This window comes from Oncorhynchus kisutch, linkage group LG16 (genome assembly GCF_002021735.2).
Source record: "Oncorhynchus kisutch isolate 150728-3 linkage group LG16, Okis_V2, whole genome shotgun sequence".
NCBI classification, from domain to species: domain Eukaryota; kingdom Metazoa; phylum Chordata; class Actinopteri; order Salmoniformes; family Salmonidae; genus Oncorhynchus; species Oncorhynchus kisutch.
This window is the reverse complement of record NC_034189.2, coordinates 15,251,435-15,274,271: the sequence shown is the minus strand read 5'-3', so window position 1 is coordinate 15,274,271 and position 22,837 is coordinate 15,251,435. Positions and strand designations below refer to the sequence as shown.

General features: G+C 40.5%; 1 protein-coding gene across 2 annotated transcripts; it reads left to right on the top strand.

Moving 5' to 3' along the window:
- Positions 1 to 2,804: 2,804 nt before the first annotated feature.
- On the top strand, positions 2,805 to 13,732 carry LOC109906344 (E3 ubiquitin-protein ligase TRIM41). Of its 2 annotated transcripts, XM_020504005.2 has the most exons (7): positions 2,805 to 2,828; positions 4,309 to 4,871; positions 9,270 to 9,365; positions 9,908 to 10,141; positions 10,274 to 10,421; positions 10,890 to 10,916; positions 10,995 to 13,732. In XM_020504005.2, exons 2-7 carry the CDS (start codon positions 4,311 to 4,313, stop codon positions 11,537 to 11,539), a joined length of 1,611 nt encoding a protein of 536 aa, XP_020359594.1. In that variant the 5' UTR covers positions 2,805 to 2,828; positions 4,309 to 4,310; the 3' UTR covers positions 11,540 to 13,732. The 2 variants fall into 2 exon arrangements, with proteins under 2 accessions (XP_020359594.1, XP_031648847.1); XM_031792987.1 differs by lacking the exon at positions 2,805 to 2,828 and having other exon boundaries at positions 4,273 to 4,871.
- Positions 13,733 to 22,837: the final 9,105 nt, after the last annotated feature.

The following is a 22,837-nucleotide window of genomic DNA, read 5'->3' as shown; positions in this document are numbered from 1 at the left end:
AAACTATGAACCATAATCCAATCTCATAATTCCACGCATGCACCATGCATGAATCTGCCGGTAGCTAAAGCTAACCAACTACAGTAGGTTCAATGTTACTGTAGCTACCTAGCTAACATTAGGCTATATCTAGCAATGCAAACGGCTTTCTGAGATACAAATAATATTACTACACAGATTATGCACGTAACATTAGCTAGTGAGCCAGCCAGCTAACGTTAGCTAGCTATTAGTACAGAGACAGGTGTTTTTTACAACAGCATCCTGTGTTCTCTTTTCGACTCTCTCCGCACTTGTAAATCATTTCTCTGCTTCCACCGATTTCAAAACTGGGTCAACTTCAGTGACAACACTGTTGATCACCGTTTCTTTTGCTGACGGTGATGGGGAAGACTCTACAATGTCTGGTTCAATGAAAATATTTTTACAAAAAATGAAACAAATAAACTTCAAATACCTTACCTGTGAAGTCGTGACATGCGACATTTGCCTAGCTTCTTGAAAAGGGTCATATATTAAGGTACACTATAAATAAACAAGTATGTGGATACCCCTTCAAATTAGTGGATTTGGCTATTTCAGCCACACCTGTTGCTGACAGGGGTATACAATCGAACACACAGCCATGCCATATCCATAGACAAACACTGGCAGTAAAATGGCCTTACTAAAGAGCTCAGTTACTTTCAAAGTGGCACCGTCATAGGATGCCACCTTTCCAATAAGACATCAATTTTTGCACTGCTCGAGCTGCCCTGGTCAACTGTAAGTGCTGTTATTGTTAAGTGGAAAAGTCTAGGAACAACAACGGCTCAGCCGCAAAGTGGTAGGCCACACAAGCTCACAGAAGACCGAAGAGACCACCGAGTGCTAAAGCACGTCTTTCCTCGGTTGCAACCCTCACTACGGAGTTCCAAACTGCCTCTGCAAGCAACTTTAGCACAATAACTGTTTGTTGGAAGCTTCATGAAATGAGTTTCCATAGAAGAGCACCAAATGTCGGCTGGAGTGGTGTATAGCTTGACGCAATTGGATTCTGTAGCAGTGGGAATGCGTTCTCTGGAGAGGTAAATCATCAGTACGAAACTAATTTCGATAAACAATTTGTCAAAGTAACCCGTAATGGCTCTCCTCTGAAAGTGACGTGCAGCATATGCCTAGCTTCTTGAAACCGGTCAAATATGTTGTTAGCTTATACTTAAAATACCTATCCAGGCATTGTAAGGTATGAGGAGGAATGTTCCCCTGATCTGAATAGTCAAAAGACCAATTAGGCTGTGTTTACACAAGGAAACCAATTCTGATATTGTTTTTCACTAACTCATTTGAAAAAGATTTGATGTGATTGGTCAAAATACCAAATAGTGAAAGAGTCAGACCAAAAGCCAGAGTCAGATTATACATTCAGAGGGGAACTGCTGGATTTACTGTAGATCAGCACTCCTACTGACAACATATGAATACAGGCCCAGAACATTTAGCAGTTGTATGTTTTTCTAATCAGTTTAACTATTCTGTTTATCCCTCAGTGCTTGTCATGGTTAAATAATTCACATGTCAGCAAAGGTGTAGTCCCGAGTATGCTTCCCCTGTTGTTTTACATTTTGGGATTTGTGCCTTGTACCTTGTCCATAGACTGCTTACGGGGTAAGGAAACCAATATGTGATATTGCAATTTGATTGAACTATCCTTGTATGTTCAAATTATTTATATTTTTGCTAGAGAATTTTATTTTCTATGACTTCATATAAAGAAATGTACACCCTGTACCTCAAATGTTTAGAAAAAAATGAATAATATTTCAAACTGTGACTTCTATTTCTCTCAATACTCCATTACTAAATCCTACACTACTATGCACTCTGTTCAACAGGAAAGGTAGCATTTATTTATCTTTGGATAGCACAGTCTAGAATGCTTCTGAAAGCACAAAGCCAGTTTTATCATGGCCAGTGCCAATTATGGCTTCCACCATTTCAAAGTACTCAACGGGGTTCTACTTCAGACACAGGTAGCTGGTGGCTGCCTTATTTGGGGAGGAAGCACTCATAGTAATAACTGAAACAGAATGGTATCGGACACATTATTTCCATGTGTCAATTCACTCCATTCCAGCCATTGATGAGTCATCCTCCCCTCACCAGCCTCCTGTTGGTGTAACATTTTTACACTTTATTCATTTAGCAGACCCTCTCTTCCAGACAAACTAGGGTTGCTCAAAGGTATATCAGATTTTTCACCTAGTCATATCAGGGATTCTAACCAACAACCTTTTGGTTACTGGTCCCACGCTCTTAACCGCTAGGCTACCCCAGGAGGAATCATAGAATTCCTTCTCGGTCAGCAGGAGGGATCAGCCAATGCATTATACCAGAGACAGAAGAGAAAGCAAAACACTCTACTCCAAATGTTTTCTATTTGGGTGGGGCCACTCTGGTGACACTAAGTAGCCTAGAGTCAACTGTTCCCTCTCTCTTGTTAGCATGCCATAGATTTAGGAACCATGAACTTACAGACAGGAATCTTGACAATTTATTTCAATGGAAAACAGATGGAGTATCTTATTTATCCACCATCTTTGATTATATTTCTGAGCAAATTTTCCAGCAGTGTTTAGCTGCTTGGCTTTATACCTGTTTAAACTATACACAATCCTGCACAGTAGGTGGCGGCATGTACCAATAAATTCACGGAAGTAGAAATGGACTACTTTAAAATGGAGGGGGGGCGTCAAACTTTAGGTTGACAGATCTTTTGAAGGAGGAGTATTTAATGCTTTGTCCCTGATGTAAAGTGAAAGTAAATAGGAAAGACAACACATTCACAGGTAGGAACGTTCCTTGGAATTTCATATTATCAACATAAATTAATACTAAAACAGCATACTTTTTAAAAACTTTATCATGGTATTCTAATACTTATGCAGTAAATGCAGTAAATTAGTACATTTCTGAAAAAAATATATTAAAAAAATGCCTTCCTCTGTACTTAGGGGAAAAGTTGCCTTAATCCCAACCATTATAATAAATGTCAGATCTTTTTTTGTTCGGTGTTATATCTTGTAGTAGTTTTCCTGTCATGGAATATGCAGTTTGGGTTTTTTACAATGCCTGAAAGTGCTAAATTCATTGTCGCAATGCACCGCTTATTGTTGTATATGGATGAATATAATCGCTTTCAAGTGAATTTGTTTGGGGCTGAACAGTTCTTAAGTGTATAGATGTATTTATATAAAAAATGTTTACAAGCATTTACCAAGAATGATATTTCCTCATGTTTATAAAAGATGGTGTCATTTCTCAGGAACCTATTTGCTTAATGTTGGTTTGTTCCCATTCTTGATGTGTCACCCTGTACTTTTACAGTGTGTTGTTAAACCTGTTCTAGAGATCATCTGATATGGTCTTAGAAACCAAGGGCATTAAAGGGACATTTCACCTTAGCTCTGCCATTCTACAGTATATATTCATTACTTTAATAACAACAGTTTGTTTTGTCATAAACCACAAGTCCTCACCAAGAGTTGAACAAAATTATATCATTGATAAGCATCCGTCTGGAAAGCTTTTGCATATACACTACCGGTCAAAAGTTTTAGAACACCTACTCATTCAAGGGATTTTCTTTATTTTTTACTATTTTCTAGATTGTAGAATTTTTGTGAATGCATCGAAAGGTTGGTCAAAGGGTTGCTATTTGAAGAATCTCAAATATAAAATGTATTTTTTTAACACTTGTTTGGTTATTACATGATTCCATATGTGTTATAGTGAAAGCCTCAACCTGACATACAGACATACCCTCTCAGACAGCCAGGCAGACATCTCGTGAAGCATATCTTTTGCAAAAGTATACCAGACTGATGCTTTTCAGGTGATACCACACTGGTCACCTTCGACATCTAGCAATGAATCATCTGATAGGAACAATGGCTCTATCGAACACGGACAACCACATCTAAAATACACACAAATGTATCGTGTGATCGCTATAACAGAGGCCTTGCAGAACAGGACTGTTTTTACCTTATAAATGTTGTCCACGCAGTCAATATACCGGATGTGGTCATTCGGTGCGTCCTGTTGGCCAATTATGTGTGAAACATATCTGTGACCTGGAAGTGCCTCAGACACAAATGTTCAGTTGAAATTTTCCTTTAAAGACATTTTTCATCTCACTCATTGACAAACTGATTAAAAAAAATGTGAACACAAGCATAAGCGTTACGATAATTTTGTAAATGATGGGATATTTGGGGTTTGGGTCAAGATTCACATGGCCTGACAAACAAATGTATCTATTTTCAGATATGGCTTCCTCCCTGAATGAAAGCCAATTCCAGTGCTCCATCTGTCTAGAGTTGTTCACTGACCCAGTTTCCACTCCATGTGGCCACAACTTCTGTAAGAATTGTATCGGAGGGTATTGGGATATCAGTGACCTGTGCCAGTGTCCTTTGTGTAAGGAGACATTTTACAGACGGCCTGAGCTTCGAATCAACACGTCGTTCAGAGAAGTTGTTGATCATTTTAGGAATATGAGAGTTAATGAAGGGTGCATTGCTGCAACTGGAGAAGTGGCCTGTGACCTCTGCTCTGAGAGGAAGCTCAAGGCCCTGAAGTCCTGCCTGGTGTGTCTGACCTCTTACTGTGAGATTCACCTGGAGCCTCATCAGAGAGTGGTGAATCTGAAGAGACACAAGCTGATTGACCCTGTGGAGAACCTGGAGGACAGGATGTGCAAGAAGCATGATAGGCTGCTGGAGCTGTTCTGTAGGAGCGACCAGACATGTGTGTGTCAGTTTTGTGCTGAGACAGACCACAAACATCACCACACTGTGCCACTACAAACAGAAGCGCAACTAAAGATGGTACCTTTTCCTAACGACGTTAACATTTTCCTTTTAACACTAAATATACAAACCTCTTTTTTTTCTTTTTTTTAACTAGGCAAGTCAGTTAAGAACATATTCTTATTTTCAATGACGGCCTAGGAACAGTGGGTTAACTGCCTGTTCAGGGGCAGAACGACACACTTGCCAGCTCGAGAGTTTTGAACTTGCAACCTTCTGGTTGCTAGTCCACCACTCTAACCACTAGGCTTAGGGGGTAGATCAGCTTTACTATTGCAGATTGTGGGTTCTATCAATGTTAATGTCTGCATCATATCCAATCGCCCATATAGTTCTCATTTTTTAAATATAATTTTCCTTCTTCATTACTTTCCCATAACCCAATCACCCCTCCCCTAATTGGAGTAAACTAACGGACAACAATGCAACACTGAACAAAAATATGAACGCAACATCAAAAGTGTTGGTCGCATCATGAGCTGAAATAAAAATAAATAAATAAAATCGCAGAATTGTTCCATATGCACAAAAAGCTTATTTATCTTAAGTTTTGTGCACAAATTTGTTTGCATCCCTGTTAGACAGCATTTCTCCATTGCCAAAATAATCTATCCACGTGACAGGTTTGCCATATCAAGAATATTAAACAGCAGGATTGTTACACAGGTGCACCTTGTGCTGTGGACAAAAGGCCACTTTAAAATGTGCAGTTTTGTCACAACACAATGCCACAGATGTCTCAAGTTGAGGGAGCGTTCAATTGGCAACACGCCAGCCAAGGACCCACATGTCCAGCTTCTTCACCTGCAGGACTGTCTGGTTGGGGGCGGGTACTGAGGAGTGTTTCGGTCTGAAATAAAAACTCTTTATGGGGAAAAACTCATTATGATTGGTTGGGCCTGGCTCCTAAGTGGGTGGGCCCGCCAAGGCCCTGCTGCTCCCCTGCTCAGTCATGTGAAATCCATAGATTAGGGCCTAATGAATTCATTTAAATTGACTGATTTCCATATATGAACTGTAACTACAGTTGAAGTCGGAAGTTTACATACACTTAGGTTGGAGTCATTAAAACTAACTTTTCCACCACTCCACAAATGTCTTGCTAAACGTTAAGAATCAGTGTCCCGCTAGCGGGACAACTTCCGGTGGAACTGAAGGGCGCGCAATTCAAATATTATGGATTTTAAACATTTAGGTGCATATAAGTGTCTTATATTGGCTGAAAACTTAAATTCTTGTTAATCTAACTGCTCTCTCCGATTTACAGTAGCTATTACAGTGAAAACATGCCATGCGATTGTTTGAGGACGGCGCCCCACATCAAAATATTTTTTAAACCAGCACAGGTTTTATACATTCACATATAAAGATTAAATTTCCACCTACTTTTTGAAAATCTTCAAATTTGTCATCCAAAAGGGTCCTAGCTATAACATGGTGACGTTTTGTTAGATAAAATCCTTATTTATATCCCAAAAAGTCTGTTTAGTTGGCGACAGCGATTAGAGTAATCCACTCGTTCAACTTGCAGAGAAAGGATTCCAAAAATCTACCCCTAAACTTTGTTTCAACAAGTCAAAATATGATTCTATTTACTCCTCAGATACCTTAAAATTTTATCAAACTATAATATTTATTTTGGAAAGAAGCATGTTTTTAGCAGGTGTGTAATTTCTTCATGGAGTGCCCAAACACGGATTTCCAAGACTGTGTCCTTCTACTAAAAAACTGTTATTTCTTATTTGTTTTTGATGTTACAAGACTGAAACCTTGAATTTAGACTGCTGACACCCTATGGGAGCCATAGGAATTCCATCCACGGAGATAATTTACAATATGACCTTTCTCTTGCATTTCTAAGAGGATGGAAAATATACAGTTGGTTTTTCTTTGGATTTTCTCCTACCATATCTATTGTATTATATTATCCTACCATATCTATTGTGTTATATCCTCCTACATTATTTTAACAAGTGTTTTCTTTCCAATGGTACCAATTTTTGCATACCCTGACTTCAGGGCCTGAGCTACAGGCAGTTTACTTTGGGCACGTCATTCAGGCAGAAATGGAGAACGAAGGGGCCTAGCCCTTAACAAACTATAGTTTTGGCAAGTCAGTTAGGACATCTACTTTGTGCATGACACAAGGAATTTTTCCAACAATTGTTTACAGACAGATTACTTCACTGTATCACAATTCCAGTGGGTCAGAAGTTTACATAAACTAACTTTAAACAGCTTGGAAAAATCCAGAAGATGATGTCATGACTTTAGAAGCTTCTGATAGGCTAATTGACATCATTTGAGTCAATCGAAGGTATACTTGTGGATGTATTTCAAGGCCTACCTTCAAACTCAGTGCATCTTTGCTTGACATCATGGGAAAATCCAAATAAATCAGCCAAGACCACAGAAAAATAATTGTAGACCTCCACAAGTCTAGTTCATCATTGGGAGCAATTTCCAAATGCCTGAAAATACCACGTTCATCTGTACAAACAATAGTATGCAAGTATAAACACCATGGGACCACGCAGCCGTCATACTGCTCAGGAAGGTAATGTGTTTTCTCCTAGAGATGAATGTACTTTGGTGAAAAAAGTGCAAATCCATCACAGAGCAACAGAGAAAGGACCTTGTGAAGATGGAGGAAACAGCTACAAAAGTATCTTTATCCACAGTGAAACGATTCCTATATCAACATAACCTGAAAGGCCGGTCAGCAAGGAAAATGCCACTGCTCCACAACTGCTACAAAAAAGACAGACTACGATTTGCAACTGCACATGGGGACAAATATCGTACTTTTTGGAGAAATGTCCTCTGGTCTGATGAAACAATAATAGAACTGTTTGGCCATATATTTGGAGGAAAAAGGGGGAGGTTTGCAAGCCAAAGAACACCATCCCAACCATGAAGCACAGGGGTGGCAGCATCATGTTGTGGGGGTGCTTTGCTGCACGACGGCCTGGTGCACTTCACAAAAGAGATGGCATCATGAGGTGGGAAAATTATATGGATATATTGAAGCAACATTTCAAGACATTACTCAGGAAGTTAAAGCTTGGTTGTAAATGTTTCTTCCAAATGAACAATGACTTCCATACATCCAAAATTGTTGCAAAATTTCTTAAGGACAACAAAGTGAAGGTATTGGAGTGGCCATCACAAAGCCCTCAATCACATAGAAAATTTGTGGGCAGAACTGAAAAAGCGTGTGCAAGACATTTCACATTCTTAAAATAAAGTGGTGATCCTAACATACCTAAAACAGGGAATTTTTACTAGGATTAAATGTCAGGAATTGTGAAAAACTGAGTTTAAATGTATTTGGCTAAGGTGTATGTCAACTTCCAACTTCAACTGTAAATGCTACCTTTCCATTTGAACAGAGTGCATAGTAGTGTTGGATTTAGTAATCGAGTACTGAAAGAAATAGAAGTGACAGTTTAAGATATTATACATTTTTATCTAAACATTTGTGAGGTACAGGTATACATTTCTTTATATGAAGTCATAGAAACTAAAATTATTTAGCAAAAGTTTTCATTTTAATTTTTTAAGTGATAGTTCACTCAAATTGCAAAATTACGTATTGGTTTCCTTACCCCGTAAGCAGTCTATGAACAAGTTACAAGGCACAAATCCCAAGTCATGGTACCTATATTAGCATGTTTCACACAGCATTTTAAACATGGGAAGCATACTCAGGACTGGCATCATGAGGTGGCATGTGTGTACGTAAACTTCCGACTTCATCTGTCAGTAAAATGTTTGAAATTGTTTCTTGTTGCAATTGCATTTTTGTTCAGTGTAATATATACACTGTACATTTTACAATAGTTATCTGTTTGTTACCTTCAACCCCTCCCATCCATCTCTGAAAACCATCCAATTAGAACTTCTACTTGCCATATATTTTTCAATTGTGCTGAACCTTTCTATTCACCCAGCAGTGCACATTCCTAGTGTTCAATTATAGCCATGGTATAAAAGGGATATTCAATTAGGTGTCTATGAGATATCTAGAAAATAATGCAACTTCGTGTAATGTCAGTTCCACTCCGCTAGCATGTCGTGGAACACACCTTCCATGTATTTCATTACTTTCCATGGAACGTATAGCCCCTTGTTGATTATCCCTTACATAAGGTTATCTTATCCCAAGAAACTGCCCTACACCAGCTACATTTTGGGAATAAATGAAAGAGTGTAGCCCAGGGGTACTCAACTCTTACCCTACGTGGTCCAGAGCCTGCTGGTTTTCTATTCTACCTGATAATTATTGCATACACCTGGTGTCCCAGCTCTAAATCAGTCCCTGATTAGAGTGGAACAATGGGGGAAAAAATGCAGTGGAACTGGGTTTGAGGTCCAGCGTTGAGTTTGAAGGATGTAGCCTCGTGTTGTCCACAGGCTCTTATTCGGAGGTCAAAGGCAGATGTGCAGCAGATGATCCAAGACCGGCAGCTGAAGGTGGAGGAGATCAACGCTTCAGTGAAGTTAAATAGAGTGAGTCCTTAGATTAACAGTCCCCCCAGGATTCCGCAGGGATTTTTTGTGATGCTTGAATTTGCTGCAGCTATTCTGACATTTTGCATGACAACATGCCAAAATGTTTTCCAATTTGACACGAATGCACTGATGAGGAAAAGGTGTGTTGACATGGGGCATGATTGAACCATATGTCGTTCATGTGCAGTGATTGGTTGAAATTGCGAGCCATCTTTTTGTACTGTGGTAATAGGTCAGTTTTATGCTACAATATTGCGATGATTTAAAATGTTTGCTGTGGAAATAGCCTTAACATATGCCGGGGATAGTTTTGTCAAAATGCATATCGCAGAATCCAGGAGGGACTGATTCAAGAATTCAGCATGTCAAGGTATTCAGCATTATTTGTTGTTGCATCGCTGATGCGTTTCCAATCATAAATGTAATTTTTCAAGATGTATTATGCTGGACAATTTATCTACATGTATAACTAAACCACATTGGGTATTAGTCTAAATCTACTGTCGATGTCTGATGTAATCAATGTCAATTCCTATCAGGACAATGCAGAGAGTGAAATAGCGGACAGTGTTGAAGTCTTCACTGCACTGATGCGATCTATTGAGTCAAGCCAGGCTGAACTCATAGAGGTGATTGAGGAGAAGCAGAAATCAGCAGAAAGGCAGGCAGAAGGGCTCATCAATGACCTGGAGCAGGAAATCACTGAGTTACAGAGGAGAAGTACTGAGCTGGAGCAGCTCTCACACACTGAGGACCATCTCGACCTTCTACAGGTCAGTGGAAGTACTTAATTTTTTTTTAAACTCATCTTGTTCATTCCTTATGCTGGAAACGTGAAAGAAAAAGCTATGTATTTCAGGCCTCTGAGATGTTTTGACAGTAACATTTTACCTTCCTTTTAACAGAGCTTTTACAAGCAAACTACCCTTCCAAAATCTAAAAGCTGGACTAATGTTGCTGTTTATCAAGTCAACTTCTTGGGCTGTGTTCGAAATACAGTGCTCCACGTGAAAGACTCCACCGAAGACCAAATAAGAAAGCTGTCAGCTATTGGTACGTTTGAATCACAGGGTATTTAAATGTTACAGGGTTTTTACATGTTTTGCCTTAAAACACAGGTGTCAAACTAATTACACAGAGGGCAGAGTGTCTGCGGGTTTTCACTCCTCCGTTGTAGTTGATAGAAGTAAGGTCACTGATTTAGTAAGGAACTCTCCTCACCTGGTTTCTAGGTCATAATTGAAAGGAAAACACGGTCAGACACTAGGCCATCCATGGACTGCGTTTGACACCCCTGGCTTAAAATACACTTTTTTCCTGTATTTTGTTCATTAGTCCACTGTTAATACAATCCAAAAAATGGTGCATGTCAGCAGTCAAGTGTAAGTGTTAATAACATGCCAGTCATAAATCTGTGATATACATGTTCTCTTGGTTTAACAACAAATAAGGACAGTCAGGACATTAAAACTTCCCTCTCATTGTAACAGTTAACCGCTAATTTGGCTTGTTTTTCCACAGAACTGAAAGAGATGCAGAAATATGCAGGTACAGAACATAATTTAAGAAATGTAATTTCAGTGCAGAGAATAGCATGTGATGTTTCACTTTTCTACATTAATGTAGTGGACGTGACGATGGACCCCAACACTGCAGGCCCATGGCTTATCCTCTCTAATGATGGAAAACAAGTGAGAAAATCGCCAAGGAAATTGAAGGTCCCAGGTAATCCTGAGAGATTCACTGAGGATGTCTGTATCCTGGCCAAACAAGGGTACAACTATGGGAAACATTATTGGGAAGTTGGGTTACAGGAGAAATCAAACTGGGTTATAGGAGTAGCTTGCGAGACAGTGCCTAGGAAGGAATTAATTTCAGCTGAGCCTGAGAAAGGGTTATGGACTCTGTGTCACAGGGATGGCAAGGAATATCTGGCGTTCACAAATATTCCACGCCTTATTTTACCTTTTCCCCGACCCCAGAAAGTCGGTGTCTTCCTGGATTATAAGGAAGGCCAAGTGTCATTCTTTGATGTTGATGCAAAGTCTCACCTATTCACTTACACAGGGTGCAAATTCTCAGGGAAAATCTTTCCCATATTTGATCCTTGTCTTACTGCAGAAAGAAATGAAGACCTTCCTCTTATGATTACTATGGTGCAGGTAAATTAGTGACAGTACACTCCATGCATAGTGTAGCTCCAGCTACAACGTACTGTATATGCTTCAACCGTAGATAAATTAGATGGGCACGGTCAAATGTTCCCATCTTTCACTCTCACTTGGAATAGAGGCATCTACGCAATGGGGGACATGGGACGTGGACTCATTTTAACTATAGTTTACTTTGGGGGTCTGAAACTTTTATATTTATTGTAATACATTTTGCAAATATCTTTATTTACCTTCCTTATTGTGATAAAATGTAATCCTAATTATTCTAATATCCATTTTTGAAATGTACGGTTTATCAAATGGAAATACTGTATTTCAAATAAAACTTTATTTGCCACATGCACCGAATACAAAAGATGTAGACTTCACCATGAAATGCTGACTTACAAGCCCTTAACCAACAGTGCAGTTCAAGAAGAACAAAATATTTACCAAGTAGGCTAAAATAAAAAGTAACACAAAAAGAATAATGATTTTTATTTGTATCGGTGTGCATAGTATCAGCTGTTGAAATCGGAAGTTTACATAGACTTAGGTTGGAGTCATTAAAACTCATTTTTCAACCACTCCACACAAATGTCTTGTCAACAAACTATAGTTTTGGCAAGTTGGTTAGGACTTCTACTTTGTGTATGACAAGTAATTTTTCCATCAATTGTTTACAGACAGATTATTTCACTGTATCACAATTCCAGTGGTTCAGACGTTTACATACACTAAGTTGACAGCTTGGAAAATTCCAGAAAATTGTGTCATGGCTTTAGAATCTTCTGATAGGCTGATTGACATCATTTGAGTCAATCGAAGGTATACTTGTGGATGTATTTCAAGGCCTACCTTCAAACTCAGTGCCTCTTTGCTTGACATCATGGGAAAATCAATCGAAATCAGCCAAGACCTCAGGAAAAAAACTGTAGACCCCCACAAGTCTGGTTCATCCTTGGGCGCAATTTCCAAATGCCTGAAGGTACCACGTTCATCTGTACAAACAATAGTACGCAAGTATAAACACCATGGGACCACGCAGCTGTCATACCGCTCAGGAAGGAGACGCGTTCTGTCTCCTAGAGATTAACGTACTTTGGTGCGAAAAGTGCAAATCAATCCCAGAAAAACAGCAAAGGATCTTGTGAAGATGCTGGACGAAACAGGTACGAAAATATCTATATCCACAGTAAAACGAGTCCTATATCAACATAACCTGAAAGGCCGGTCAGCAAGGAAGAAGCAACTGCTCCAAAAAAGCCAGACTATGTTTTGCAACTGCACATGGGGACAAAGATCATATTTTTTGGATACATTTCCTCTCGTCTGATGAAACAAAAATAGAACTGTTTGTCAATGATGAAAATTTGTGGGCAGATCTGAAAAAGCGTGTGCAAGCAAGGAGGCCTACAAACCTGACTCAGTTACACCAGCTCTGTTAGGAGGAATGGGCCAAAATTCACCCAATTTATTGTGGGAAGCTTGTGGAAGGCTACCCGAAACATTTGACCCAAGTTAAACAATTTAAAGGCAATGCTACCAAATACTAATTGAGTGTATGTAAACTTCTGACCCACTGGGAATGCGATGAAAGAAATAAAAGCTATAATAAATAATTTTCTACTATTATTCTGACATTTCATATTCTTAAAATTAAGTGGTGATCCTAACTGACATAAGACAGGAAATGTTTACTAGGATTAAATGTCAGGAATTGTATAAAACGTTAAATGAGTTTAAATGTGGTGATCCTAACTGACATAAGACAGGAAATGTTTACTAGGATTAAATGTCAGGAATGGTATACAATTTTAAATGTGTTTGTGGTGTATGTTAACTTCCGACTTCAACTGTATGTGTTATTTTTTATATACATTTGCAACAATGTCTAAACCTGTTTTCACATTGTCATAATGCGATGTTTTGTGTAGGTTGAGGATATGTATTTTATTTAATCCATTTTTGAATAAGTCTGTAAATGTAACAAAATGTGGAAAAAGTCAAAGGGTCTGAATATTTTCTTAGGTAATCAGCAAATGCAAGCATGGATAGAACTCAAGAATTTACAAATATTTGCAATAGGCTTATTCTAATCATTCTCATGTGCCAACGTATCTATACATCCATGCTTTGGTGAAACTTGAACTCCTGTAGATCTGAAATTCTTGAAAGTCAGGACAATTATTTTCCTGCAAAGATTTTTTTTTACTAGTCGATAAATTACGTGCCCTGCAGACGTTAATTATTTGGCCATCATAATTTATTTCGAAAAGCACAATTACCATCATAAATTTGTCGCAATAAATAAAGTTCGACAACAAATCCACCAATCACTTTTCGGGCGATCTTTAGAATGTTTTTCTTATAAATGCTGTTTCCATTATACCTGTCGCAAGGACTTTTTTTGCGACGTTGTTTTTGTCAAATAAACCTGGGTAACCTGCCTAGTGACATTGCCACTTTGTCAGCTAAGATGGATAAGTGTGTTTTTCCAACAAAGTAAATAGGTACCCTAGTGAAATTCTTGTAAATGGTATGAATGCATCTATGTTTCAATATTAAGCCACTTTTGTCCATAGCTACTGGAAGTAGTGGTGCAGAGAGCATCCCCTGATGAATCAAAATTGATACAAAAAATATACAAAAAATTTAAAAATCCACCATAATAGTGCACTCTGTCTTTATTAGAACGGAGACAAATATACATATTTGTCAGCAGAGCAGAGAAAAATACCCCCCTCACCCCAAAACATCTTCCCGTGGCCATACTGTTGCCAATCTCTCAGCTTAGATGGATATGTGTGTTTATCTAACACAAAGTAAATATATGCACTAGTGTGTGACATTAGCTAAAATTTACTGGAAGTTAGGTTACAGGAGACCACAACCTTACAGATTAACTCACCCCCAACAGAGGAGGAGAGACGTAGGGGTCTGAAGATGTGGGGGGTTTATGACCCCTCACGCCCATGGTAAATCTTAGGCCACAGACAACATTCCTTTGTCCTCTCACTATGGAGAACCAGCCTCAGAACATTAAACATGCAATAAAGGGTCTTTGGAACAATGGTTTCTGTCAGCCACAATGGTGGTCATGACGATATTCCATCTATGGAAATGTATGCCATTTTTGTTTTGTTATTAAAGGTTAACAGATGACGTTATTACGAAAACATTAACTGTAAGAGTTTTCCTAGGATATACGTTGTGTGGAAAATATCCAAATCAAAGAGAATGTTTTGGTATAGATGAAATGTGAAGTTTGTACTCAAATCCAATTTTAGACAACTATCTAGACCTTGCCTCTTAACTTGGTACACCCAGAGATTTGCCCTAAAGGTGGTTACGCCCACTTCTGACCCGAGGGTATAAGACCTGTGAGTTAAGAATGAACAGATCAGACTAAGTGACCAGAGCTGCAGCCGAGGTCAAAAAAGTAAACAAACCCAAAACTCAACCCAAGGTTGAAGACAAAAATCTTTTTCTACCCATGCTACTGATGAGTAGCTGTTTAAGCGATTGAATTCTAGCCGGACCACCTAGCCTCCACTCTCCATCGAATTGTGGTATCTACACGGTTTCATTCCTACGCTGTGAGCTCTGAGCTACAGAGCCGTCTGTCCTCAGTAGACCCCTATCAGAGCAAGGGCGAGGAATCAGACCACTAAACCAAAAAGACACTGGCATCGTGAGGACAACCAGAGAGTTGCGCAGGAGAAGTGCGTCATTGAGAAGCCTAAACGACCCACGCGAAGCTTCACATCTGAGACCTCCAACACTTAATTACATTATATTCTGACCCATAAGAGCGGCAGTTTGGGGCAAGGCTAGGGTTAAAATAAGCATAGCTGACAAATGCACCCAAATGTATATTTCTCTCATGTACTTTCTCTTTCTCTCTCTTAAATCCCCATTTTGGGTGACACGCACCATACTGTGTTAGCCCGTTATACTAAGTTCTGATCAATAGCCTAGACTGTGTTTTTGTGTATGTGTATTTTTTAACATAATTTTAGCTTTCTAGTTAATAAATGATCAACTAAGATTGGTGTGGTACGAACTCATTGGTGGGAGCCAGGTCCGTGCAGATTTCCTGATTATTGTCACGCCCTGGCCAGAGGCTTTTATTCTCCATTTTGGTTAGGCCAGGGTGTGACTAGGGTGGGCATTCTATGTTATTTTTTCTATGTTTTTGTATTTCTGTGTTTTTGGCCGGGTATGGTTCTCAATCAGGGACAGCTGTCTATCGTTGTCTCTGATTGAGAACCATACTTAGGTAGCTTCTCCCCTCAGGGTTTTTGTGGGTAGTTGTTTTCTGTTTTGTGTCTGCACCAGACAGAACTGTTTCGTTCATTCTCTTTGTTGTTTTGTTGTTCAGTGTTCAGTTCTAAATAAAAGTATGAACACGTACCACGCTGCGTTTTGGTCTTCTTCCTTCCTTCTTCCATACAACAGCCGTTATATTTATGCGATGTTCAGAATGAGATTGTAGAGGAAACGGATTAATTAGCGACTGTTGTAAAATCGATATTCTGATAGAGTTAATTTGGAAAATAGAAACTCAATAAAACAAATTATCCCATGGTGCCCCAGGTTAATGAGTTAATTGCTTGATTAATCACGCAATTAGAAACCTTTAATCATTCGATGAGTAACAGTCATCACATTAACTAAGACAACGTCACAACAGAAGTCTGGTGTGATGGATGACAGGGAAAGTCAGAGATTATGCTGGCTTTCCAGTATGTTTCTGCTTTTACTTTCAGCAAGACCACAGCAGAGAAGTCACCATCATGCTGAAAGGTAGCATGATTCTGATTTTATGACATGCGAGAGCAGGATACTCTCCCACTGCACCAGAACTATGGCAGTGTCATTTCCGGGAAGTGCATGTTCAGTCCAGTATCAAACGACAGCTCCACCAGCTGATCCGCTTCAGTGCTTGGCAACGTGATGCTTCACATCTACACTCGAAAGGGGTCCCGTATCCAGTTGTCTTGTCTCCTGTTCTACTCCGGGAAGTAGTCAAAACTTTCCCTGCAGCTTGACAAGATGCTGTTTAATGTTTTTTTTTCCCTGTGTGTCGCAGTGCGCTTTGTTGATCAGATTCTGAATGTCAAAATCAGCATTGGGAAACATGTCAATCCTCCTGTTAGAAACATGATTTGCCCAAACAGCAAGCGTCATCTTGAAGGCATCCACTTTGTCCCTCTGTTCAAATATACTGCTCAAAAAAATAAAGGTAACACTTAAATAACACAATGTAACTCCAAGTCAATCACACTTCTGTGAAATCAAACTGTCCACTTAGGAAGCAACACTGATTGACAATAAATTTCACATGCTGTTATGCAAATGGAATAGACAACAGGTGGAAATTATAGGCAATTAGCAAGACACCCCCAATAAAGCAGTGGTTCTGCAGGTGGTGACCAGAGACCACTTCTCAGTTCCTATGCTACCTGGCTGATGTTTTGGTCACTTTTGAAAGCTGGCGGTGCTTTCACTCTAGTGGTAGCATGAGACGGAGTCCACAACCCACACAAGTGGCTCAGGTAGTGCAGCTCATACAGGATGGCACATCAATGCGAGCTGTGGCAAGAAGGTTTGCTGTGTCTGTGTCCAGAGCATGGAGGCGCTACCAGGAGACAGGCCAGTACATCAGGAGACGTGGAGGAGGCCGTAGGAGGGCAACAACCCAGCAGCAGGACCGCTACCTCCGCCTTTGTGCAAGGAGGAGCAGGAGGAGCACTGCCAGAGCCCTGCAAAATTACCTCCAGCGGGCCACAAATGTGCATGTGTCTGCTCAAACGGTCAGAAACAGACTCCATGAGGGTGGTATGAGGGCCCGACATCCACAGCTGGGGGTTGTGCTTACAGCCCAACACCGTGCAGGACGTTTGGCATTTGCCAGAGAACACAAAGATTGGAAAATTTGCCACTGGCGCCCTGTGCTCTTCACAGATGAAAGCAGGTTCACACTGAGCACATGTGACAGACGTGACAGTCTGGAGATGCCGTGGAGAACGTTCTGCTGCCTGCAACATCCTCCAGCATGACCGGTTTGGCAGTGGGTCAGTCATGGTGTGGGGTGGCATTTCTTTGGGGAGACGCACAGCCCTCCATGTGCTCGCCAGAGGTAGCCTGACTGCCATTAGGTACCGAGATGAGATCCTCAAACCCCTTGTGAGACCATATGCTGGTGCGGTTGGCCCTGGGTTTCTCCTAATGCAGGACAATGCTAGACCTCATGTGGCTGGAGTGTGTCAGCAGTTCCTGCAAGAGGAAGGCATTGATGCTATGGACTGGCCTGCCCGTTCCCCAGACCTGAATCCAATTGAGCACATCTTCGACATCATGTCTCATTCCATCCACCAACGCCACGTTGCACCACAGACTGTCCAGGAGTTGGCGGATGCTTTAGTCCAGGTCTGGGTCTGGGAGGAGATCCCTTAGGAGACCATCGGCCACCTCATCAGGAGCATGCCCAGGCGTTGTAGGGAGGTCATACAGGCACGTGGAGGCCACACACACTACTGACCCTCATTTTGACTTGTTTTAAGGACATTACATCAAAGTTGGATCAGCCTGTAGTGTGGTTTTCCACTTTAATTTTGAGTGTGACTCCAAATCCAGACCTCAATGGGTTGATAAATTTGATTTCCATTGATAATTTTTGTGTGATTTTGTTGTCAGCACATTCAACTATGTAAAGAAAAAAGTATTTAATAAGAATATTTCATTCATTCAGATCTAGGATGTGTTATTTTAGTGTTCCCTTTATTTTTTTGAGCAGTGTAGATTGTGCCCCTCCCTTGCATTGACACATTGATTGAATTCAGATTCTCAAAAATAACCGCCAGCTCGGCAACCTGTGCGAGCCATTCCTAACAATCTAAATGTTCGGCCAGAGAGGTGACTCGTTTTCTGAAAGAAACGCAGCAATCTCAGTTCAAAGCTCATAAAAGCGATCCAACAAGCCAGCGGACCTCTGCATAATAAAGCACCTACTGGTGCTCCCTCCCCATATCCCTGCAGAAGGCCTGGAGACACCTGCTGGTGCTCCCTCCCCATATCCCTGCAGAAGGCCTGGAGACACCTGCTGGTGCTCCCTCCCCATATCCCTGCAGAAGGCCTGGAGACACCTGCTGGTGTTCCCTCCCCATATCCCTGCAGAAGGCCTGGAGACACCTGCTGGTGCTCCCTCCCCATATCCCTGCAGAAGGCATGGAAACACCTGATTTTCGTGGAACTCTTTTTTGATAAAGTTGACACACTTGATCACATCCTGGAGAGTGGCGTGGAACTCACACCATGTCCATCGCTGCCAGTGACTCCATGTGTAGGAAGCAGTGGTTCCATGTCGCACTATGTGCTCTCTCCAGGATCTGCTTTACTACCCTGGAGTGCTTTCCCATCATGGTAGCTGCCCCATCAGTGGTCACACCCATCCCAGGCCAGCCCCACGAAGCCCAGGTACATATCCATTGTGTTAAAGACAGCCTCTGCATTGTTGGTGGTGGGGAAATCACCACTAAAAAAGGAACTGCTCCGCAAAGTTATTATCCCAGACGTGTCTGACATAGACCATTAGAATTGCATGGTTAGCCACATCTGGGGATTCATCAAGCTGCAGTGCGTAATGGCCATTTGCACTAACGCGCTCTGATGTCTGGCATGTTGTGTTCTCAGACATGTCCTGTATTCTCCTCCTCACGGTGTCATTTGGATATGGGTATGGTTTTAAGTTTGTTGGCGGCTGACTCTCCCAAGATGTCACTGCACATATCAACCACAGCAGGGATTGTGAGATCCTCTCACAACAAGCTGCACAAGAACTCACTACTGTAATGGTCCAGGTTACAAAGTGGCTCAGTGACTCGTGTTTGCATCTCAATGTGAAAAAAACTGTTTGCATGTTCTTCACAAAGAGGGCAACAGATGCTACTGAGCCAGATGTCTATGTGTCAGGGGAGAAGCTCCAGGTGGTATCCGATTTTAAGTACCTTGGCATCATACTTGATTCCAACCTCTCTTTTAAAAAGCATGTGAAAAAGGTAATTCAAATAACCAAATTCAACCTAGCTAATTTCCGATTTATACGAAATTGTTTGACTACAGAGGTAGCAAAACTGTACTTCAAATCTATGATACTCCCCCACTTAACATACTGCTTGACTAGTTGGGCCCAAGCTTGCTGTACAACATTAAAACCTATTCAGTCTGTCTACAAACAGGCTCTCAAAGTGCTTGATAGGAAGCCCAACAGCCATCATCATTGTCACATCCTTAGAAAGCATGAGCTCTTGAGTTGGGAAAATCTTGTGCAATACACCGACGCATGTCTTGTATTCAAGATCCTTAATGGCCTGGCTCCCCCTCCACTCAATATTTTTGTTAAACAGAAAACCCAGACATATGGCAGCAGATCCACAAGGTCTGCCATGAGAGGTGACTGTATAGTTCCCCTAAGGAAAAGCACCTTTAGTAAATCTGCATTCTCTGTGAGAGCTTCCCATGTCTGGAATACACTGGCATCAGACACACATAACTGCACCACATATCACACTTTCACAAAATGCTTGAAGACATGGCTAAAGGTCAATCAGATTTGTGAACATGGTCCCTAGCTGTGTGTTGCCGCTCTCCATGTTGTCTGTTGTCTGTAGCTTGTGAGGTGTGGAAACACTTTGTTGCTTTTATGAATTTTGACTTGTTGCTTTTTGTTCTATGCTGCTCTGTCTGTATGCTACGTCTTGCTTGTCCTATGTTGCTCTGTCTGTATGCTATGTCTTGCTTGTCCTATGTTGCTATGTCTTGCTTGTTCTATGTTGCTATTGTCTATATTGTAATTGTTTTTAATAACCTGCCCAGGGACTGCGGTTGAAAATTAGCCGGCTGGCTAAAACCGGCACTTTTACTGAAACGTTGATTAATGTGCACTGTCCCTGTAAAAATAAAAAATAAACTCAAACTCGACTCAACTCTGTGCTGGTGTGTTTTTTGTTGGTGTTGTACTTATCTTGTGTCCCATCGCATTGCTATGATGAGCGAAGTGCCTTTTCTTGTACCATCGATACGTTCTTCAATTAATCTTGTGAGGTCTCCAGATATTGACATTATTTTTTTTAAGTCAGTGGAGTTATTTTTGTGGCATGGACGCTTGTTGTTCAGATGCCTTTCATGCTCTCATTAGCTAAAAGCTTGTTGCATAGGACGTATTTTACGAAGTCGGGGTGGTATTTTCTCTTCTTGACAGGGACCGGGCTGTTGTTCTTAACATTGGAAGCAGCAGTAGACGAAGAGGGGGCTGCACATTTAAGAACGTGTCCATGATTTTACTCTGACAGCTAGCCTACATGATTTAAATGACAGCTAACTATCCAGGTGTACAATGCCTTCAGAACACATTTGCATAGTTAGCTGTCAACCAAGCTAGCTGTCAGAAGAAGATATGTATGATCTGATTGGATGTGGCACATTTAAAACTGAACAATGTTGCAGAATGTCATTTCATTGGATCAGTGTGTGTGTGTGGTGAGGGGGGGGGGGGGTGTTATTGTATTGGTCAGTGAGTGTGTGTAGCGCAAAAACCTTCTGAGACCGAACATAGCCAGCCATTTCACCACTGCGGATGCACTGCCAGCAACAATATGAGGTAAGACAGCGGTTACCTTTCAAAATAATGTTGTTATAAATTAAAATATGTTCTTGCACAAGTCCTGTGACCCCTTAAAATCCTCCCAGTTGAGAATCACTGGTCTAATTGACAAAACAACAACAACCAAAGAAAGCTAAACGTATGTTTCTTAATAAACCAGAAAAGCTATACATATTTCTGGTTGTTCATTTAAGTGAATTGGCTAACTAATTGATCCTACCTCTGCATTTAATTAACAATTTATTGTAGGCTGCATTTCATAACAATTCAGTTTAATATAGGTAAAATGATTAAAATGACAAAATAATTGTTGAGCTTGTTATCCAAATCAAATGTTATTGGACACATACACATATTGGTTGCGTTCCAAACTGACTACATTGCAGATGTCGCATTGCATCAACCAATTGTTGCATGCCAAGTCATCTACTGTGCAATCGGTTGTCAGATTGATATATCATAGCTTAGCTGATATGTTCACCAAATTGGTAAGGATTGCAAAAAGACAATGTTTTTAAAGCACTTCAGTGCTTGTTTTTCAAGCACTGAAGTGTTGAGTGGTTCAGGACTGTTTCTGACTCACATTTTGGTATACAGTACAAAGCACTCTGAATGCCTTAGGGTCCCGTACCTTATAGTTTCAGCAAGCCCCGTCTGTCTGCTCTCCGCTCCCACTCTCTAAGCGGAGCTGACTTGAAGTGTCAGGATTCATATCCTACATTTGCATAGGGAGTGACAAGTCACATTTTATGGCCTATCCAAAAAACTATAGATTTGCTCTTCCTCTGAGCGACTGTAAGATGGCATGAATGTAACAGTCCAGCAAATCCAACAGTTGTGGTTTGATCTCGCTGTTTTATCCTTGATAAGGTTTAAAGGGGCAGTTAGTGGTTGAAACAGTAACACAACACACTCCCCACCACTGTTTCGGTAAAAAGCTGAGGGATTGTGCTGGAGAAATGTAATCCCTCTCAAACTGATAGACAGAGTTATGGATGAAAGGACTGACTATCCATGATATCAAAATTGTGTGGTTTTAACCATGTTTTAAGGGTATACAGTGTTTGTTTACATTTACGTTGTTGACAAACATTAGACCAAAACAAGCTTGTATTTTGGGTTCTGATCAGGTAGGTGGGTTCTGTTGAACTAAGTTCATGAGTCATAAGTTAAGTCCAAAAATGGATATAGCAACTGCATTTTGCTCTTTTAATGTATGTGATGTCTCCTTTTCGTTTAAAATTAGAGTCCTTACCTGTGGTTGTATGCCTCTTCAGTGTAGTGTTACCTCTGGGGCCTGTTGCACAAAACTAGGATAAGGGATTAAGCCAGGATATCTTGGTGATCCTGGCTCAATTGATCTGTAATCCGGTTGCACTAAAGATGGATAGGGGGCAGGAGGATATGTTATGGTATAAATTACCATGGAGATTTATTCTGTGGAGCTAGCCTGCTCCAGACCAGGCTAAATTCCAGGATCTATTTAATCTCATCCCTAATGTCAGTCAGCAGTCACCACAAATGGAAACCAATAGTTATTTCACTGCTCACTATACATTGTTATCACATAACTAGACCCACTGTTATTATTTAAACGTTTGTGATCATTAATTTCAATGATTTTGGATAAAAAAGGATTTTTAGATGAT